The following is a 15,000-nucleotide window of genomic DNA, read 5'->3' as shown; positions in this document are numbered from 1 at the left end:
CATCCGTCTGTCCATTTATCCATCCATCCTTCTGTCCATTTATCCATCCATCCATCCATCCATCCATCCATCCATCCATCCATCCATCCGTCTGTCGATTTATCCATCCATCCTTCTGTCCATTTATCCATCCATCCTTCTTTCCATTTATCCATCCATCCTTCTGTCCATTTATCCATCCATCCATCCATCCATCCATCCATCCATCCATCCATCCATCCATCCATCCATCCGTCTGTCGATTTATCCATCCATCCTTCTGTCCATTTATCCATCCATCCTTCTTTCCATTTATCCATCCATCCTTCTGTCCATTTATCCATCCATCCATCCATCCATCCATCCGTCCGTCTGTATTATTAAAGGTGAGTGTGGTGGTCAAGGGCCCCATCTAGTGGTCAAACACTGTTTGTGTCATGATTTCAATCTTTTGTGACTGTTTAATTTAATTTTAGTAGTTACTTAAACTAACTAACTAACTTACTTAAAGTTACTTATCTTATATTATTTAAAATTAATTTGAATATGTATTATTTATTTATTTATTTATTTTATTCTTATTTTTATTTAGGCGATGTTTTTAGTTTAATCACATTTGTATTTATTTAAATGCACTTTAAATTATTTATTTTATTCATTTATTTTAATGTTATGTATTAATTTTTTTTAAATATTTTTATTTAATTATTTTTATTTAAATAAAATTGTATTTATTTATATACAATTTAATTTACTTATTTTTTTAATTATAAAATGTCAAAATTATTTTTTATTTGTTTCAAATTAATTTATTTAGTTAGTTTAATCTTTTCTCTAAACTCTCAAGCTCTCCCTCGTTATGTTTATATAATATTAAAATTATGAATTTGTATAATATCATGTGTCGTCTCATCTGTATGGATTTTCAGGGTAACAGTTGAATCTGTAACTGTCTGACAACACACACACACACACACACACACACACACACACACACACACACACACACACACACACACACACACACACACACACACACACACACACACACACACACACACACACACACACACTGTGTTTACTCTCGAGATATTCTTTCTAATGTAAACCCCATAATAATCTGTGTGGCGTTATTCTGACATCACCGCTAGAGGGCGCGCGACACCCAAACAATCATCAGTGTGTGTGAGAGAGTCTCAGTGTGTGTGTGTGAGAGAGTCTCAGTGTGTGTGTGAGAGTTTCAGTGTGTGTGTGAGAGAGAGTCTCAGTGTGTGTGAGAGAGTCTCAGTGTGTGTGAGAGAGTCTCAGTGTGTGTGTGAGAGAGTCTCAGTGTGTGTGTGTGAGAGAGTCTCAGTGTGTGTGTGAGAGTTTCAGTGTGTGTGTGAGAGAGAGTCTCAGTGTGTGTGAGAGAGTCTCAGTGTGTGTGAGAGAGTCTCAGTGTGTGTGAGAGAGTCTCAGTGTGTGTGTGAGAGAGTCTCAGTGTGTGTGTGAGAGTTTCAGTGTGTGTGTGAGAGTTTCAGTGTGTGTGTGAGAGAGTCTCAGTGTGTGTGAGAGAGTCTCAGTGTGTGTGTGAGAGTTTCAGTGTGTGTGTGAGAGAGTCTCAGTGTGTGTGAGAGAGTCTCAGTGTGTGTGAGAGAGTCTCAGTGTGTGTGAGAGAGTCTCAGTGTGTGTGTGAGAGTCTCAGTGTGTGTGAGAGAGTCTCAGTGTGTGTGAGAGAGTCTCAGTGTGTGTGAGAGAGTTTCAGTGTGTGTGTGAGAGTCTCAGTGTGTGTGTGAGAGTCTCAGTGTGTGTGAGAGAGTCTCAGTGTGTGTGAGAGAGTCTCAGTGTGTGTGTGAGAGTCTCAGTGTGTGTGAGAGAGTCTCAGTGTGTGTGTGAGAGTCTCAGTGTGTGTGAGAGAGTCTCAGTGTGTGTGAGAGAGTCTCAGTGTGTGTGTGAGAGTCTCAGTGTGTGTGTGAGAGTCTCAGTGTGTGTGAGAGTCTCAGTGTGTGTGAGAGAGTCTCAGTGTGTGTGAGAGAGTCTCAGTGTGTGTGTGTGAGTGTCTCAGTGTGTGTGAGAGTCTCAGTGTGTGTGAGAGAGTCTCAGTGTGTGTGAGAGAGTCTCAGTGTGTGTGTGAGAGTCTCAGTGTGTGTGTGAGAGTCTCAGTGTGTGTGTGAGAGTCTCAGTGTGTGTGTGAGTGTCTCAGTGTGTGTGTAAAGTCTCAGTGTGTGTGTGAGAGTCTCAGTGTGTGTGTGAGAGTCTCAGTGTGTGTGTAAAGTCTCAGTGTGTGTGAGAGAGTCTCAGTGTGTGTGAGAGAGTCTCAGTGTGTGTGTGAGAGTCTCAGTGTGTGTGAGAGAGTCTCAGTGTGTGTGAGAGAGTCTCAGTGTGTGTGTGAGAGTCTCAGTGTGTGTGTGAGAGTCTCAGTGTGTGTGAGAGAGTCTCAGTGTGTGTGAGAGAGTCTCAGTGTGTGTGTGAGAGTCTCAGTGTGTGTGAGAGAGTCTCAGTGTGTGTGAGAGAGTCTCAGTGTGTGTGAGAGAGTCTCAGTGTGTGTGTGAGAGTCTCAGTGTGTGTGTGAGAGTCTCAGTGTGTGTGTGAGAGTCTCAGTGTGTGTGTGAGAGTCTCAGTGTGTGTGAGAGAGTCTCAGTGTGTGTGTAGAGTCTCAGTGTGTGTGTGAGAGTCTCAGTGTGTGTGTAGAGTCTCAGTGTGTGTGTGAGAGTCTCAGTGTGTGTGAGAGAGTCTCAGTGTGTGTGTGTGAGTGTCTCAGTGTGTGTGAGAGTCTCAGTGTGTGTGAGAGAGTCTCAGTGTGTGTGAGAGAGTCTCAGTGTGTGTGTGAGAGTCTCAGTGTGTGTGTGAGAGTCTCAGTGTGTGTGTGAGAGTCTCAGTGTGTGTGTGAGTGTCTCAGTGTGTGTGTAAAGTCTCAGTGTGTGTGTGAGAGTCTCAGTGTGTGTGTGAGAGTCTCAGTGTGTGTGTAAAGTCTCAGTGTGTGTGTGAGAGTCTCAGTGTGTGTGTGAGAGTCTCAGTGTGTGTGTGAGTGTCTCAGTGTGTGTGTAAAGTCTCAGTGTGTGTGTGAGAGTCTCAGTGTGTGTGTGAGAGTCTCAGTGTGTGTGTAAAGTCTCAGTGTGTGTGAGAGAGTCTCAGTGTGTGTGAGAGAGTCTCAGTGTGTGTGTGAGAGTCTCAGTGTGTGTGAGAGAGTCTCAGTGTGTGTGAGAGAGTCTCAGTGTGTGTGAGAGAGTTTCAGTGTGTGTGTGAGAGTCTCAGTGTGTGTGTGAGAGTCTCAGTGTGTGTGAGAGAGTCTCAGTGTGTGTGAGAGAGTCTCAGTGTGTGTGTGAGAGTCTCAGTGTGTGTGAGAGAGTCTCAGTGTGTGTGTGAGAGTCTCAGTGTGTGTGTGAGAGTCTCAGTGTGTGTGAGAGAGTCTCAGTGTGTGTGTGTGAGTCTCAGTGTGTGTGTGAGAGTCTCAGTGTGTGTGAGAGTCTCAGTGTGTGTGAGAGAGTCTCAGTGTGTGTGAGAGAGTCTCAGTGTGTGTGTGAGAGTCTCAGTGTGTGTGTGAGAGTCTCAGTGTGTGTGAGAGAGTCTCAGTGTGTGTGAGAGAGTCTCAGTGTGTGTGTGTGAGTGTCTCAGTGTGTGTGAGAGTCTCAGTGTGTGTGAGAGAGTCTCAGTGTGTGTGAGAGAGTCTCAGTGTGTGTGTGAGAGTCTCAGTGTGTGTGTGAGAGTCTCAGTGTGTGTGTGAGAGTCTCAGTGTGTGTGTGAGTGTCTCAGTGTGTGTGTAAAGTCTCAGTGTGTGTGTGAGAGTCTCAGTGTGTGTGTGAGAGTCTCAGTGTGTGTGTAAAGTCTCAGTGTGTGTGAGAGAGTCTCAGTGTGTGTGAGAGAGTCTCAGTGTGTGTGAGAGAGTCTCAGTGTGTGTGAGAGAGTCTCAGTGTGTGTGAGAGAGTCTCAGTGTGTGTGTGAGAGTCTCAGTGTGTGTGTGAGAGTCTCAGTGTGTGTGAGAGAGTCTCAGTGTGTGTGAGAGAGTCTCAGTGTGTGTGTGAGAGTCTCAGTGTGTGTGAGAGAGTCTCAGTGTGTGTGAGAGAGTCTCAGTGTGTGTGAGAGAGTCTCAGTGTGTGTGTGTGTGAGAGTCTCAGTGTGTGTGTAGAGTCTCAGTGTGTGTGTGTGTGTGTGTGTGTGTGAGAGTCTCAGTGTGTGTGTGAGAGTCTCAGTGTGTGTGTGTGAGAGTCTCAGTGTGTGTGTAGAGTCTCAGTGTGTGTGTAGAGTCTCAGTGTGTGTGTGAGAGTCTCAGTGTGTGTGTGTGAGAGTCTCAGTGTGTGTGTGAGAGTCTCAGTGTGTGTGTGTGAGAGTCTCAGTGTGTGTGTGTGAGAGTCTCAGTGTGTGTGTGTGAGAGTCTCAGTGTGTGTGAGAGTCTCAGTGTGTGTGTGTGTGAGAGTCTCAGTGTGTGTAGAGTCTCAGTGTGTGTGTGAGAGTCTCAGTGTGTGTGTGAGAGTCTCAGTGTGTGTGAGAGTCTCAGTGTGTGTGTGTGTGTGAGAGTCTCAGTGTGTGTGAGAGTCTCAGTGTGTGTGTGTGTGTGTGAGAGTCTCAGTGTGTGTGAGAGTCTCAGTGTGTGTGTGTGAGAGTCTCAGTGTGTGTGAGAGTCTCAGTGTGTGTGTGTGAGAGTCTCAGTGTGTGTGAGAGAGTCTCAGTGTGTGTGTGTGTGAGAGTCTCAGTGTGTGTGAGAGTCTCAGTGTGTGTGTGTGAGAGTCTCAGTGTGTGTGAGAGTCTCAGTGTGTGTGTGTGAGAGTCTCAGTGTGTGTGTGAGAGTCTCAGTGTGTGTGTGTGAGAGTCTCAGTGTGTGTGTGAGAGTCTCAGTGTGTGTGTGAGAGAGTCTCAGTGTGTGTGAGAGTCTCAATGTGTGTGTGAGAGTCTCAGTGTGTGTGTGAGAGTCTCAGTGTGTGTGTGTGAGAGTCTCAGTGTGTGTGAGAGTCTCAGTGTGTGTGTGTGAGAGTCTCAGTGTGTGTGTGTGAGAGTCTCAGTGTGTGTGTAGTGCTCGAAAAAATTAATATCATAGACACTCAGAGGTCAATAATACTGTCTTTTGTCTGATAGTTCAGCAATAATCATCACTTCAGTCAAGAAGAATAATGGAGGCAATAAACAACAGAAAGTTATTCTATAATATATAGACAGACTTAGAGAGATATAAACACACACACACACACACACACACACACACACACACACACACACACACACACACACACACACACACATGTTTGTTTTTGTGAAATGTGAGGACATTCCATTGGCGTAATGGTTTTTATACTGTACAAACCGTATTTTCTATCCCCTTACACTGACCCTAAACCTACCCATCACACACACACTCACACACACACACACACACACACACACACACACACACACACACACACACACACACACACACACACACACACACACACACACACACACACACACACACACACACACACACACACACACACACACACACACACACACACACACACACACACACACACACACACACACACACACACACACACACACACACACACACACACACACACACACACACACACACACACACACACACACACACACACTGCCCCTGCCCCTAAACCTAGCCCTCACAGGAGACTGTGCAGTTCACTTTCTGTGAAAAAAACCTCATTCTGTGATTTATAAGCATTTTGAAAAGTGAGGACATGGGGAACGTCCTCATATTTCACCCTCTTTTTGTAATACCCATGTCATTATACACATTTGTGTCCTGATATTTCACAAAAACATGCCCACACACACACACACACACACACACACACACACACACACACACACACACACACACACACACACACACACACACACACACACACACACACACACACACACACACACACACACACACAGGAGACTGTGCAGTTCACTTTCTGTGAAAAAAACCTCATTCTGTGATTTATAAGCATTTTGAAAAGTGAGGACATGGGGAACGTCCTCATATTTCACCCTCTTTTTGTAATACCCATGTCATTATACACATTTGTGTCCTGATATTTCACAAAAACATGCCCACACACACACACACACACACACACACACACACACACACACACACACACACACACACACACACACACACACACACACACACACACACACACACACACACACACACACACACACACACACACACACACACACACACACACACACACACACACACACACACACACACACACACTCACACACACACACACACACACACACACACACACACACACACACACACACGCTGTTCAACCAAATATACAGATTCGTGACTATATGAATATGATGTCTGTGTTTGTACCAGACGATAATTTGCATAAATGCAAATGAAGGTGTTGTAAGTATATCTTCCTGTGGGGTATAATAATGCAAATATGTGTGGTTTTTCCTGCGATGTATGGAAGCATTGTAACACACACACACACACACACACACACACACACACACACACACACACACACACACACACACACACAGGGATCATGTCTCCGTTTACAATGATGTCTAATTTGATGGCTAAGTTTCTATGACACTGCATTGCAATTTTTTTTATCAAATATGTAATATTAATATTAAATATCATATTAAATATATATGAATAATATATTAATATTTGAATCAAATGTACTAATTTATTGTTTTTATTTAAATCACATTTCTGTTTATAGTAGTTTCATTTTATTTTTATTTAATATATTTAATTGTATTAATTTTATTTAATACATTTATTGTAATATAATGTATAACTTTTTAATTTTTGTTGTTTTATTAAAATGTATTTTGTATTACATTCATTTGAATATAATGTATTAGTTTTACTTGATTCAAATATATTTGTTTTGTTAATCTTATTTGTATTTAGCTTAACTATTTTAATCATTTTTATTTATGTACTTTTATTAAAATAATGTTGTATTTATTTATTTTAACCAAATTATTTGAATATAATGTATTAATTAATTATTTATTTTCTTTGATTGAAATGTATTTATTTTGTTAGTTTAATCTTTAGTTAAATAAATGTATTTTATTTATTAATTTTAATATGATGTATTCATTTTAATTATTTTTTATTTGATTCAAATGTATTTTGGTTAATCTTATTTTTATTTAGTAAAATTTTTTATTTAATCAGATAATTTTTTATTAATTATTTAAAATTATTTATGTGAATATAATGTATCAATTAATTATTTTATTTGATTCAAATGTATTTATTTTGTTAGTTTAATCTTTAGTTAAATCAAATGTATTTATTTAAATTGAGTGTATTAATTTATTATTTAATATTTTATTTTTTAAAATAAATTTGTATTTATTTTAATCAATTTATTTATTTAAATTATTTTTTATTCGTTTCAAATTTCAAACTCTTATTTTAAAATACAATTTTATTTATTTATTTTAATAAAATGTATTAGTTTATTATTTATTTTAAATATTTTTTATTTGATTCAAATCTTAGTTTTTATGTAATCAGATAATTTTTTTTAATTTAAATACAATTGTATTTATTTTATTAATTATTTAAATTGAATGTATTATTCATTTATTTTAATATAATGTTTCAATTTATAATAATAAAAAAACAATTTTTTTTTTTTTTTTTTTTTAACTTTGTTAGTTTAATCTTATTTTTATTTATGTATACCTTTTCCCCACTGCTTTCCTCTGATCATGTCCACGGGCCCCCGCGCGCTCTCCGGTGTCCCCGGACCCCAGGCCCTGGTGTATGTGTGGCTCTCGGGAGCGCGCGCGCGTGCCACATTCATCCGCGTAGAAAGTGGGCGGACTCTCGTGCCATGACAACCTCCGAGTGCCTGTGAGTCTGTACAGTACCGACGGGGTAAAGCGAGCCGCTGTGGACGTCACACGCGCTCCCGGGGAAGGAGGGTCAGGCACGGGCCACACGACTAACAGCAGATTATCTGTCCGTCGGCGCGGCGAGTTTCGTGCATGCACGCGCGCAGGACCGGGCGTTTTAGTGGCACGCGAGAACAAAAGCGCAGCGGAACCGCGGAGCCACGGATCCTCTCGGCTGAAGGAAGAGCATCTCAGCGATGGAGCTCTTATGCGGACAACAACTTCCATTCTGGGTGAGTTCCCATCAGCTCTCGCGCTGGAGCCGCTTCTGTTTCCGTGACACCCGTCAAACTAACTTCTGCTAGTCACAGCCGTGCGTATGATCGATTCATACATCTACAGTCATGCTATTTACACCACACTATTTCATAGACAAACTTAGCATTGTAAACTCTATCATATGCATGTGTATGATTCTATTATATTTGTGTGACGTGGTTTTATAAGCTGAATAATGCAATAAATGACATTAAACACCCACATAACTAAACAGCATTAATGTTAACAGCTATATGACTTTATTTGAACATACACTCTAAAAAAAAAAAGGTTCTATATAGCACCAAAAATGGTTCTTGGCTCGTAATCATAGGGGAACCTTTTTTAGTGCTATATAGACCCAATTTTGGTTCTTCAGCGGTTCTTCAGCGGTTCATCAGCGGTTCTTTGACTAAGGTGCTATATAGCACCTCTGAAGAACCGCTGAAGAACCAAAATTGGGTCTATATAGCACTAAAAAAGGTTCCCCTATGATTACGAGCCAAGAACCATTTTTGGTGCTATATAGAACCTTTTTTTTTTTTGAGTGTATGCATGTATATGATTCAATTATATTTGTGTGAAGTGGTTTTATAAGCTGAATAGGGTTAGGGTTAGACAGTATTAATGTTAACAGCTATATGACTTTATTTGAACATATAACATGCCTGGGATTGATCGTAATTTCATTTTTTTGGGGTATTCTGTTCACCAATTCAGGCGTATGCCGTTCTGCAACTTCCATTAAAGGGATAGTTCACCTCAAAAATGAACATTATCCCATGATTTACTCTTCCTCAACTCATCCGACATGTGTTATTAAAACATCTCCTGGCTAATCCAAGCTTTATAATGGCAGCCCAAAAAGTGCATCCATCCATCATATAACTGCTCCACACAGTTCCAAGGGTAAATAAAGGCCGTCTGAAGCGGAGCCATGGGTTTATGTAAGAAAAATATCCATAAAAATGGTGCAATTTTTTTTTACACCTATCAGGCATAACATTATGACCGGTGAATAACACTGATGATCTCCTGTTAGTGGGTGGGATATATTAGGCAGCAAGTGAACATTTTGTCCTCAGAGTTGATGTGTTAGAAGCAGGAAAAATGGGCAAGCGTAAGGATTTGAGCGAGTTTGACAAGGGCCAGTCTCTATCAAAAGTGCTCCAAGGAAGGACCAGTGGAGAACCGGCCACAGTTTCTGAGAGAAACCCAGCAGTATTTATGATATTATTTTACCTCTTATCAGACGATCGTGATCATCTCTGAGCTCAGCCATAACTTCCGCTAAGTGAGGTCAAAATACGAGCGTGGTCATAGATGTATCGATCATAGATGCCTAATTCTACTGATCCGTGCAGGCGCTAATGAGGCATCTACGTATACATCTATGACCACACTCGTATTTTGACCTCACTTAACTGAAGTTATGTCTGAGCTCAGAGATGATCACACTCGTCTGATAAGAGGTAAAATATTATCATAAATACTGCTGGGTTTCTCTCAGAAACTGATGGTTTGGCTAGATAAGACCCTTATTCATCATCTGGTGTTGTTTAAAGCCCTTTGAAGCTGCACTGAAACTGTCATTTGGACCTTGAACCGTTTGGGGCCCATTGCAGTCCATTATATGGAGAAAAATCTTGGACTGTTTTCATCAAAAACCTTCATTTCTTTTCGACTGCAGAAAGAAAGACATGGACATCTTGGATGACATGAGGGTGAGGAAATTATCAGCAAAAGTTTATTTAAAAGTGAACTAATCCTTTAACAATCGCTCCAGCGGTTCCTCAGCTCCACAACACTCGCTCCTGCTCTGCTTCAGACTACAGTATCTTTAAAGGGTTAGTTCACCCAAAAATGAAAATTGTGTCATTAATGACTGAGCCTCATGTGGTTGGACACCCGTCAGACCTCCGTTCATCTTCAGACACAAATGAAGATATTTTAGTGTAAATCTGATGCTCTGAAAGGCCTCCATTGGCTCAACTTTACACTCTCAAGACCCTTAAAAGACACTAAAGACTAAAGTTACAAAGTCCATCTCACTACAGCGGCTCTACAATAACTTTATGAAGACGAGAATAGTTTCTGTGCGCAAACAAACCCTAAATAACGACTTATATAGAGATGACCGATTTCAAAACACGGCATCATGAAGCTTTGAAGCGTTATGAATCAGTGAGTCGATTCAGAGCGTTATGAATCAGTGAGTCGATTCAGCGGTTCGAAGCGTTATGAATCAGTGAGTCGATTCAGCGGTTCGAAGCGTTATGAATCAGTGAGTCGATTCAGCGGTTCGAAGCGTTATGAATCAGTGAGTCGAATCAGCAGTTTGAATCGCCAAATTTCAGCAGTTTGACACGCGATCCGAATCATGAATCGACTCACTGATTCAAAACGCTCTGAAGCTTCATGATGCCGTGTTTTGAAATCGTTATCTCTATATAAGTCATTATTTAGGGTTTTTTTGCGCACAAAAACTATTCTCGCAGATTCACAAAGTTATTGTAGAGCCACTGTAGTGAGATGGACTTTGTAACTTTAGTCTTTAGTGTCTTTTAAGGGTCTTGAGAGTGTAAAGTTGAGCCAATGGAGGCCTTTCAGAGCATCAGATTTACACTAAAATATCTTCATTTGTGTCTGAAGATGAACGGAGGTCTGACGGGTGTCCAACCACATGAGGCTCAGTCATTAATGACACAATTTACATTTTTGGGTGAACTAACCCTTTAATAATCACATCAACATGATTTCTGCCCGAGTCCTATCCCGATTCTTTCCCACCGGCTGTGAGGTGAAGACCACATGTCCCAAGATTCTGCGTTCAAACGTGACGTCATCAAACTAAGCCTTTGATTTGAACCGGCGACCTCTAGTGGACGGAAAACTTACATTGTGCAGCTTTAAAATGAGTGTTTTTTTCTCCTAGTGCTGGGCGGTATACCGGTTCATACCGAATACCGGTATTTATTTTTGTTATGATATGAATTTTGATGATACCGCAATACCACAATAATATGTCGCTTAAACAACGTTCGGAACGCGGCGCAGCTCGTCATTGTTTGAGACCCATTTCATTGTTGCACTGTAGTAAGAGCAGTCAGAGTACAGCTGAGATCGCATTACAGCAATTTAACATGTTACTAGCATGTTTTAGCATTCTGTTAGCATGTTGTTAGCATTTTTTAACACACTACTAGCATGATTTAGCACATAGTTAGCATTTTTTTAGTATGAATTAGCATGTTAGCATGAATTAGCATTTTGATAGCATGCTTTAACATGTTTCTAGCATTTTTAGCACTTGGTTAGCATTAATTAGCATGTTGTTACCATGATTTACCATGTTGCGAGTGTTTTAAGGTTACTACCATGATTTAGCATGTATTAGCATTTTGATAACATGATTTAGCTTTTTTTGCTAGCATGAATTAGCATGTTATTACCATGAATAGAACATTGCTAGCATAGGTTGAGTCTGGAGCTGGATGAGCTATAGGCTGATTGTATAGGTTGAGTCTGGAGCTGGATGAGCTATAGGCTGATTGTATAGGTTGAGACTGGAGCTGGATGAGCTATAGGCTGATTGTATAGGTTGAGTCTGGAGCTGGATGAGCTATAGGCTGATTGTATAGGTTGAGTCTGGAGCTGGATGAGCTATAGGCTGATTGTATAGGTTGAGACTGGAGCTGGATGAGCTATAGGCTGATTGTATAGGTTGAGTCTGGAGCTGGATGAGCTATAGGCTGATTGTATAGGTTGAGTCTGGAGCTGGATGAGCTATAGGCTGATTGTATAGGTTGAGTCTGGAGCTGGATGAGCTATAGGCTGATTGTATAGGTTGAGTCTGGAGCTGGATGAGCTATAGGCTGATTGTATAGGTTGAGTCTGGAGCTGGATGAGCTATAGGCTGATTGTATAGGTTGAGTCTGGAGCTGGATGAGCTATAGGCTGATTGTATAGGTTGAGTCTGGAGCTGGATGAGCTATAGGCTGATTGTATAGGTTGAGTCTGGAGCTGGATGAGCTATAGGCTGATTGTATAGGTTGAGTCTGGAGCTGGATGAGCTATAGGCTGATTGTATAGGTTGAGTCTGGAGCTGGGTGAGCTATCGGCTGATTGTTTAGGTTGAGTCTGGAGCTGGATGAGCTATAGGCTGATTGTATAGGTTGAGTCTGGAGCTGGATGAGCTATAGGCTGATTGTATAGGTTGAGACTGGAGCTGGATGAGCTATAGGCTGATTGTATAGGTTGAGTCTGGAGCTGGATGAGCTATAGGCTGATTGTATAGGTTGAGTCTGGAGCTGGATGAGCTATAGGCTGATTGTATAGGTTGAGTCTGGAGCTGGATGAGCTATAGGCTGATTGTATAGGTTGAGTCTGGAGCTGGATGAGCTATAGGCTGATTGTATAGGTTGAGTCTGGAGCTGGATGAGCTATAGGCTGATTGTATAGGTTGAGACTGGAGCTGGATGAGCTATAGGCTGATTGTATAGGTTGAGTCTGGAGCTGGATGAGCTATAGGCTGATTGTATAGGTTGAGTCTGGAGCTGGATGAGCTATAGGCTGATTGTATAGGTTGAGTCTGGAGCTGGATGAGCTATAGGCTGATTGTATAGGTTGAGTCTGGAGCTGGATGAGCTATAGGCTGATTGTATAGGTTGAGTCTGGAGCTGGATGAGCTATAGGCTGATTGTATAGGTTGAGTCTGGAGCTGGATGAGCTATAGGCTGATTGTATAGGTTGAGTCTGGAGCTGGATGAGCTATAGGCTGATTGTATAGGTTGAGTCTGGAGCTGGATGAGCTATAGGCTGATTGTATAGGTTGAGACTGGAGCTGGATGAGCTATAGGCTGATTGTATAGGTTGAGTCTGGAGCTGGATGAGCTATAGGCTGATTGTATAGGTTGAGTCTGGAGCTGGATGAGCTATAGGCTGATTGTATAGGTTGAGTCTGGAGCTGGATGAGCTATAGGCTGATTGTATAGGTTGAGTCTGGAGCTGGGTGAGCTATAGGCTTATTGTATAGGTTGAGTCTGGAGCTGGATGAGCTATAGGCTGATTGTATAGGTTGAGTCTGGAGCTGGATGAGCTATAGGCTGATTGTATAGGTTGAGTCTGGAGCTTGATGAGCTATAGGCTGATTGTATAGGTTGAGTCTGGAGCTGGATGAGCTATAGGCTGATTGTATAGGTTGAGTCTGGAGCTGGATGAGCTATAGGCGTATTGTATAGGTTGAGTCTGGAGCTGGATGAGCTATAGGCTGATTGTATAGGTTGAGTCTGGAGCTGGATGAGCTATAGGCTGATTGTATAGGTTGAGTCTGGAGCTGGATGAGCTATAGGCGTATTGTATAGGTTGAGTCTGGAGCTGGATGAGCTATAGGCTGATTGTATAGGTTGAGTCTGGAGCTGGATGAGCTATAGGCTGATTGTATAGGTTGAGACTGGAGCTGGATGAGCTATAGGCGTATTGTATAGGTTGAGTCTGGAGCTGGATGAGCTATAGGCTGATTGTATAGGTTGAGTCTGGAGCTGGATGAGCTATAGGCTGATTGTATAGGTTGAGTCTGGAGCTGGATGAGCTATAGGCTGATTGTATAGGTTGAGTCTGGAGCTGGATGAGCTATAGGCTGATTGTATAGGTTGAGTCTGGAGCTGGATGAGCTATAGGCTGATTGTATAGGTTGAGACTGGAGCTGGATGAGCTATAGGCTGATTGTATAGGTTGAGACTGGAGCTGGATGAGCTATAGGCTGATTGTATAGGTTGAGTCTGGAGCTGGATGAGCTATAGGCTGATTGTATAGGTTGAGTCTGGAGCTGGATGAGCTATAGGCTGATTGTATAGGTTGAGTCTGGAGCTGGATGAGCTATAGGCTGATTGTATAGGTTGAGTCTGGAGCTGGATGAGCTATAGGCTGATTGCATAGGTTGAGTCTGGAGCTGGATGAGCTATAGGCTGATTGTATAGGTTGAGTCTGGAGCTGGATGAGCTATAGGCTGAGACTCGTTGCAGGTTTAGATGAGCCGGGGCGCGTGAGGTGAGCGCAGGCGTTCTGTACTGTGTGTGTGTGTGTGTGTGTGTCAGCCCTCTGATGCACGAGACACAGGGAAACCTTCTCATCTGCAGCTCTCATTCTCTCTCTCTCATTCTCTCTCTCTCTCTCTCTCTCTCTCTCTCTCTCTCTCTCTCTCTCTCTCTCTCTCTCTCTCTCTCTCTCTCTCTCTCTCATCGGTGTCCTCAAGCGCTCCAGCTGCTACTTCTGCTATTATCATCAAAGGATTTGTTGCAATACTGAACATGTTGTTTCCCAGACATTGATAGGAAGTGTCAGTATCTGTTGTGTTATATTATTTGTATATTATTAGTTCCTTGTATTTACATTTTTACATTACATTATTTTTTTAACATCACTATTCAGGTAAATTTTTTATTTGCAGTTAATATTTTTGATTAGTTTTTATATTAATTTAAAATAAATTGTATTATGTTTTATATTATATAAATTATATATACATATATATATATATATATATATATATATATATATATATATATATATATATATATATATATATATATATATATTTGTATAAAATAAAAAATAAAAATATATATATCGGTATATATAGATATCGAGTTAAAACAGTATTTTATTATGTTTTATATTATTTTAATTATTTTATTTGATATCATTATTTTGTATATATTTGTATATATTTTAATATCCCTATTTAGGTTTAAGTTCATTTTAATAATTTTTTATTATATTATTTTATAATTAATGTAAAATTAATTTGACTATGTTTTATATTATTTTTATTGTATATAATTATTTTAATATATTTAATATTTTTATTTTGATATTATAATTTGTATA

The 15,000-nt window shown here is 40.7% G+C and overlaps 1 protein-coding gene across 3 annotated transcripts in view; it reads left to right on the top strand.

Annotated features, from left to right (window-relative positions):
* Nucleotides 1-7,823: 7,823 nt before the first annotated feature.
* abcc3 (ATP-binding cassette, sub-family C (CFTR/MRP), member 3) overlaps nucleotides 7,824-15,000 on the top strand; it is a 118,735-nt gene continuing 111,558 nt past the window's right edge. For all 3 annotated transcript variants that reach the window (XM_079801699.1, XM_079801700.1, XM_079801698.1), the window contains exon 1: nucleotides 7,824-8,087. In XM_079801699.1, the coding sequence (XP_079657825.1) occupies nucleotides 8,052-8,087 (36 nt within the window). In that variant the 5' untranslated portion in view covers nucleotides 7,824-8,051. The remainder of the gene's footprint in view (nucleotides 8,088-15,000) is intronic.

The sequence above is a fragment of the Gobio gobio genome (genome assembly GCF_949357685.1).
Source record: "Gobio gobio genome assembly, chromosome: 20".
Lineage (NCBI taxonomy): Eukaryota > Metazoa > Chordata > Actinopteri > Cypriniformes > Gobionidae > Gobio > Gobio gobio.
This window is presented reverse-complemented; position numbering and strand designations above follow the sequence as displayed.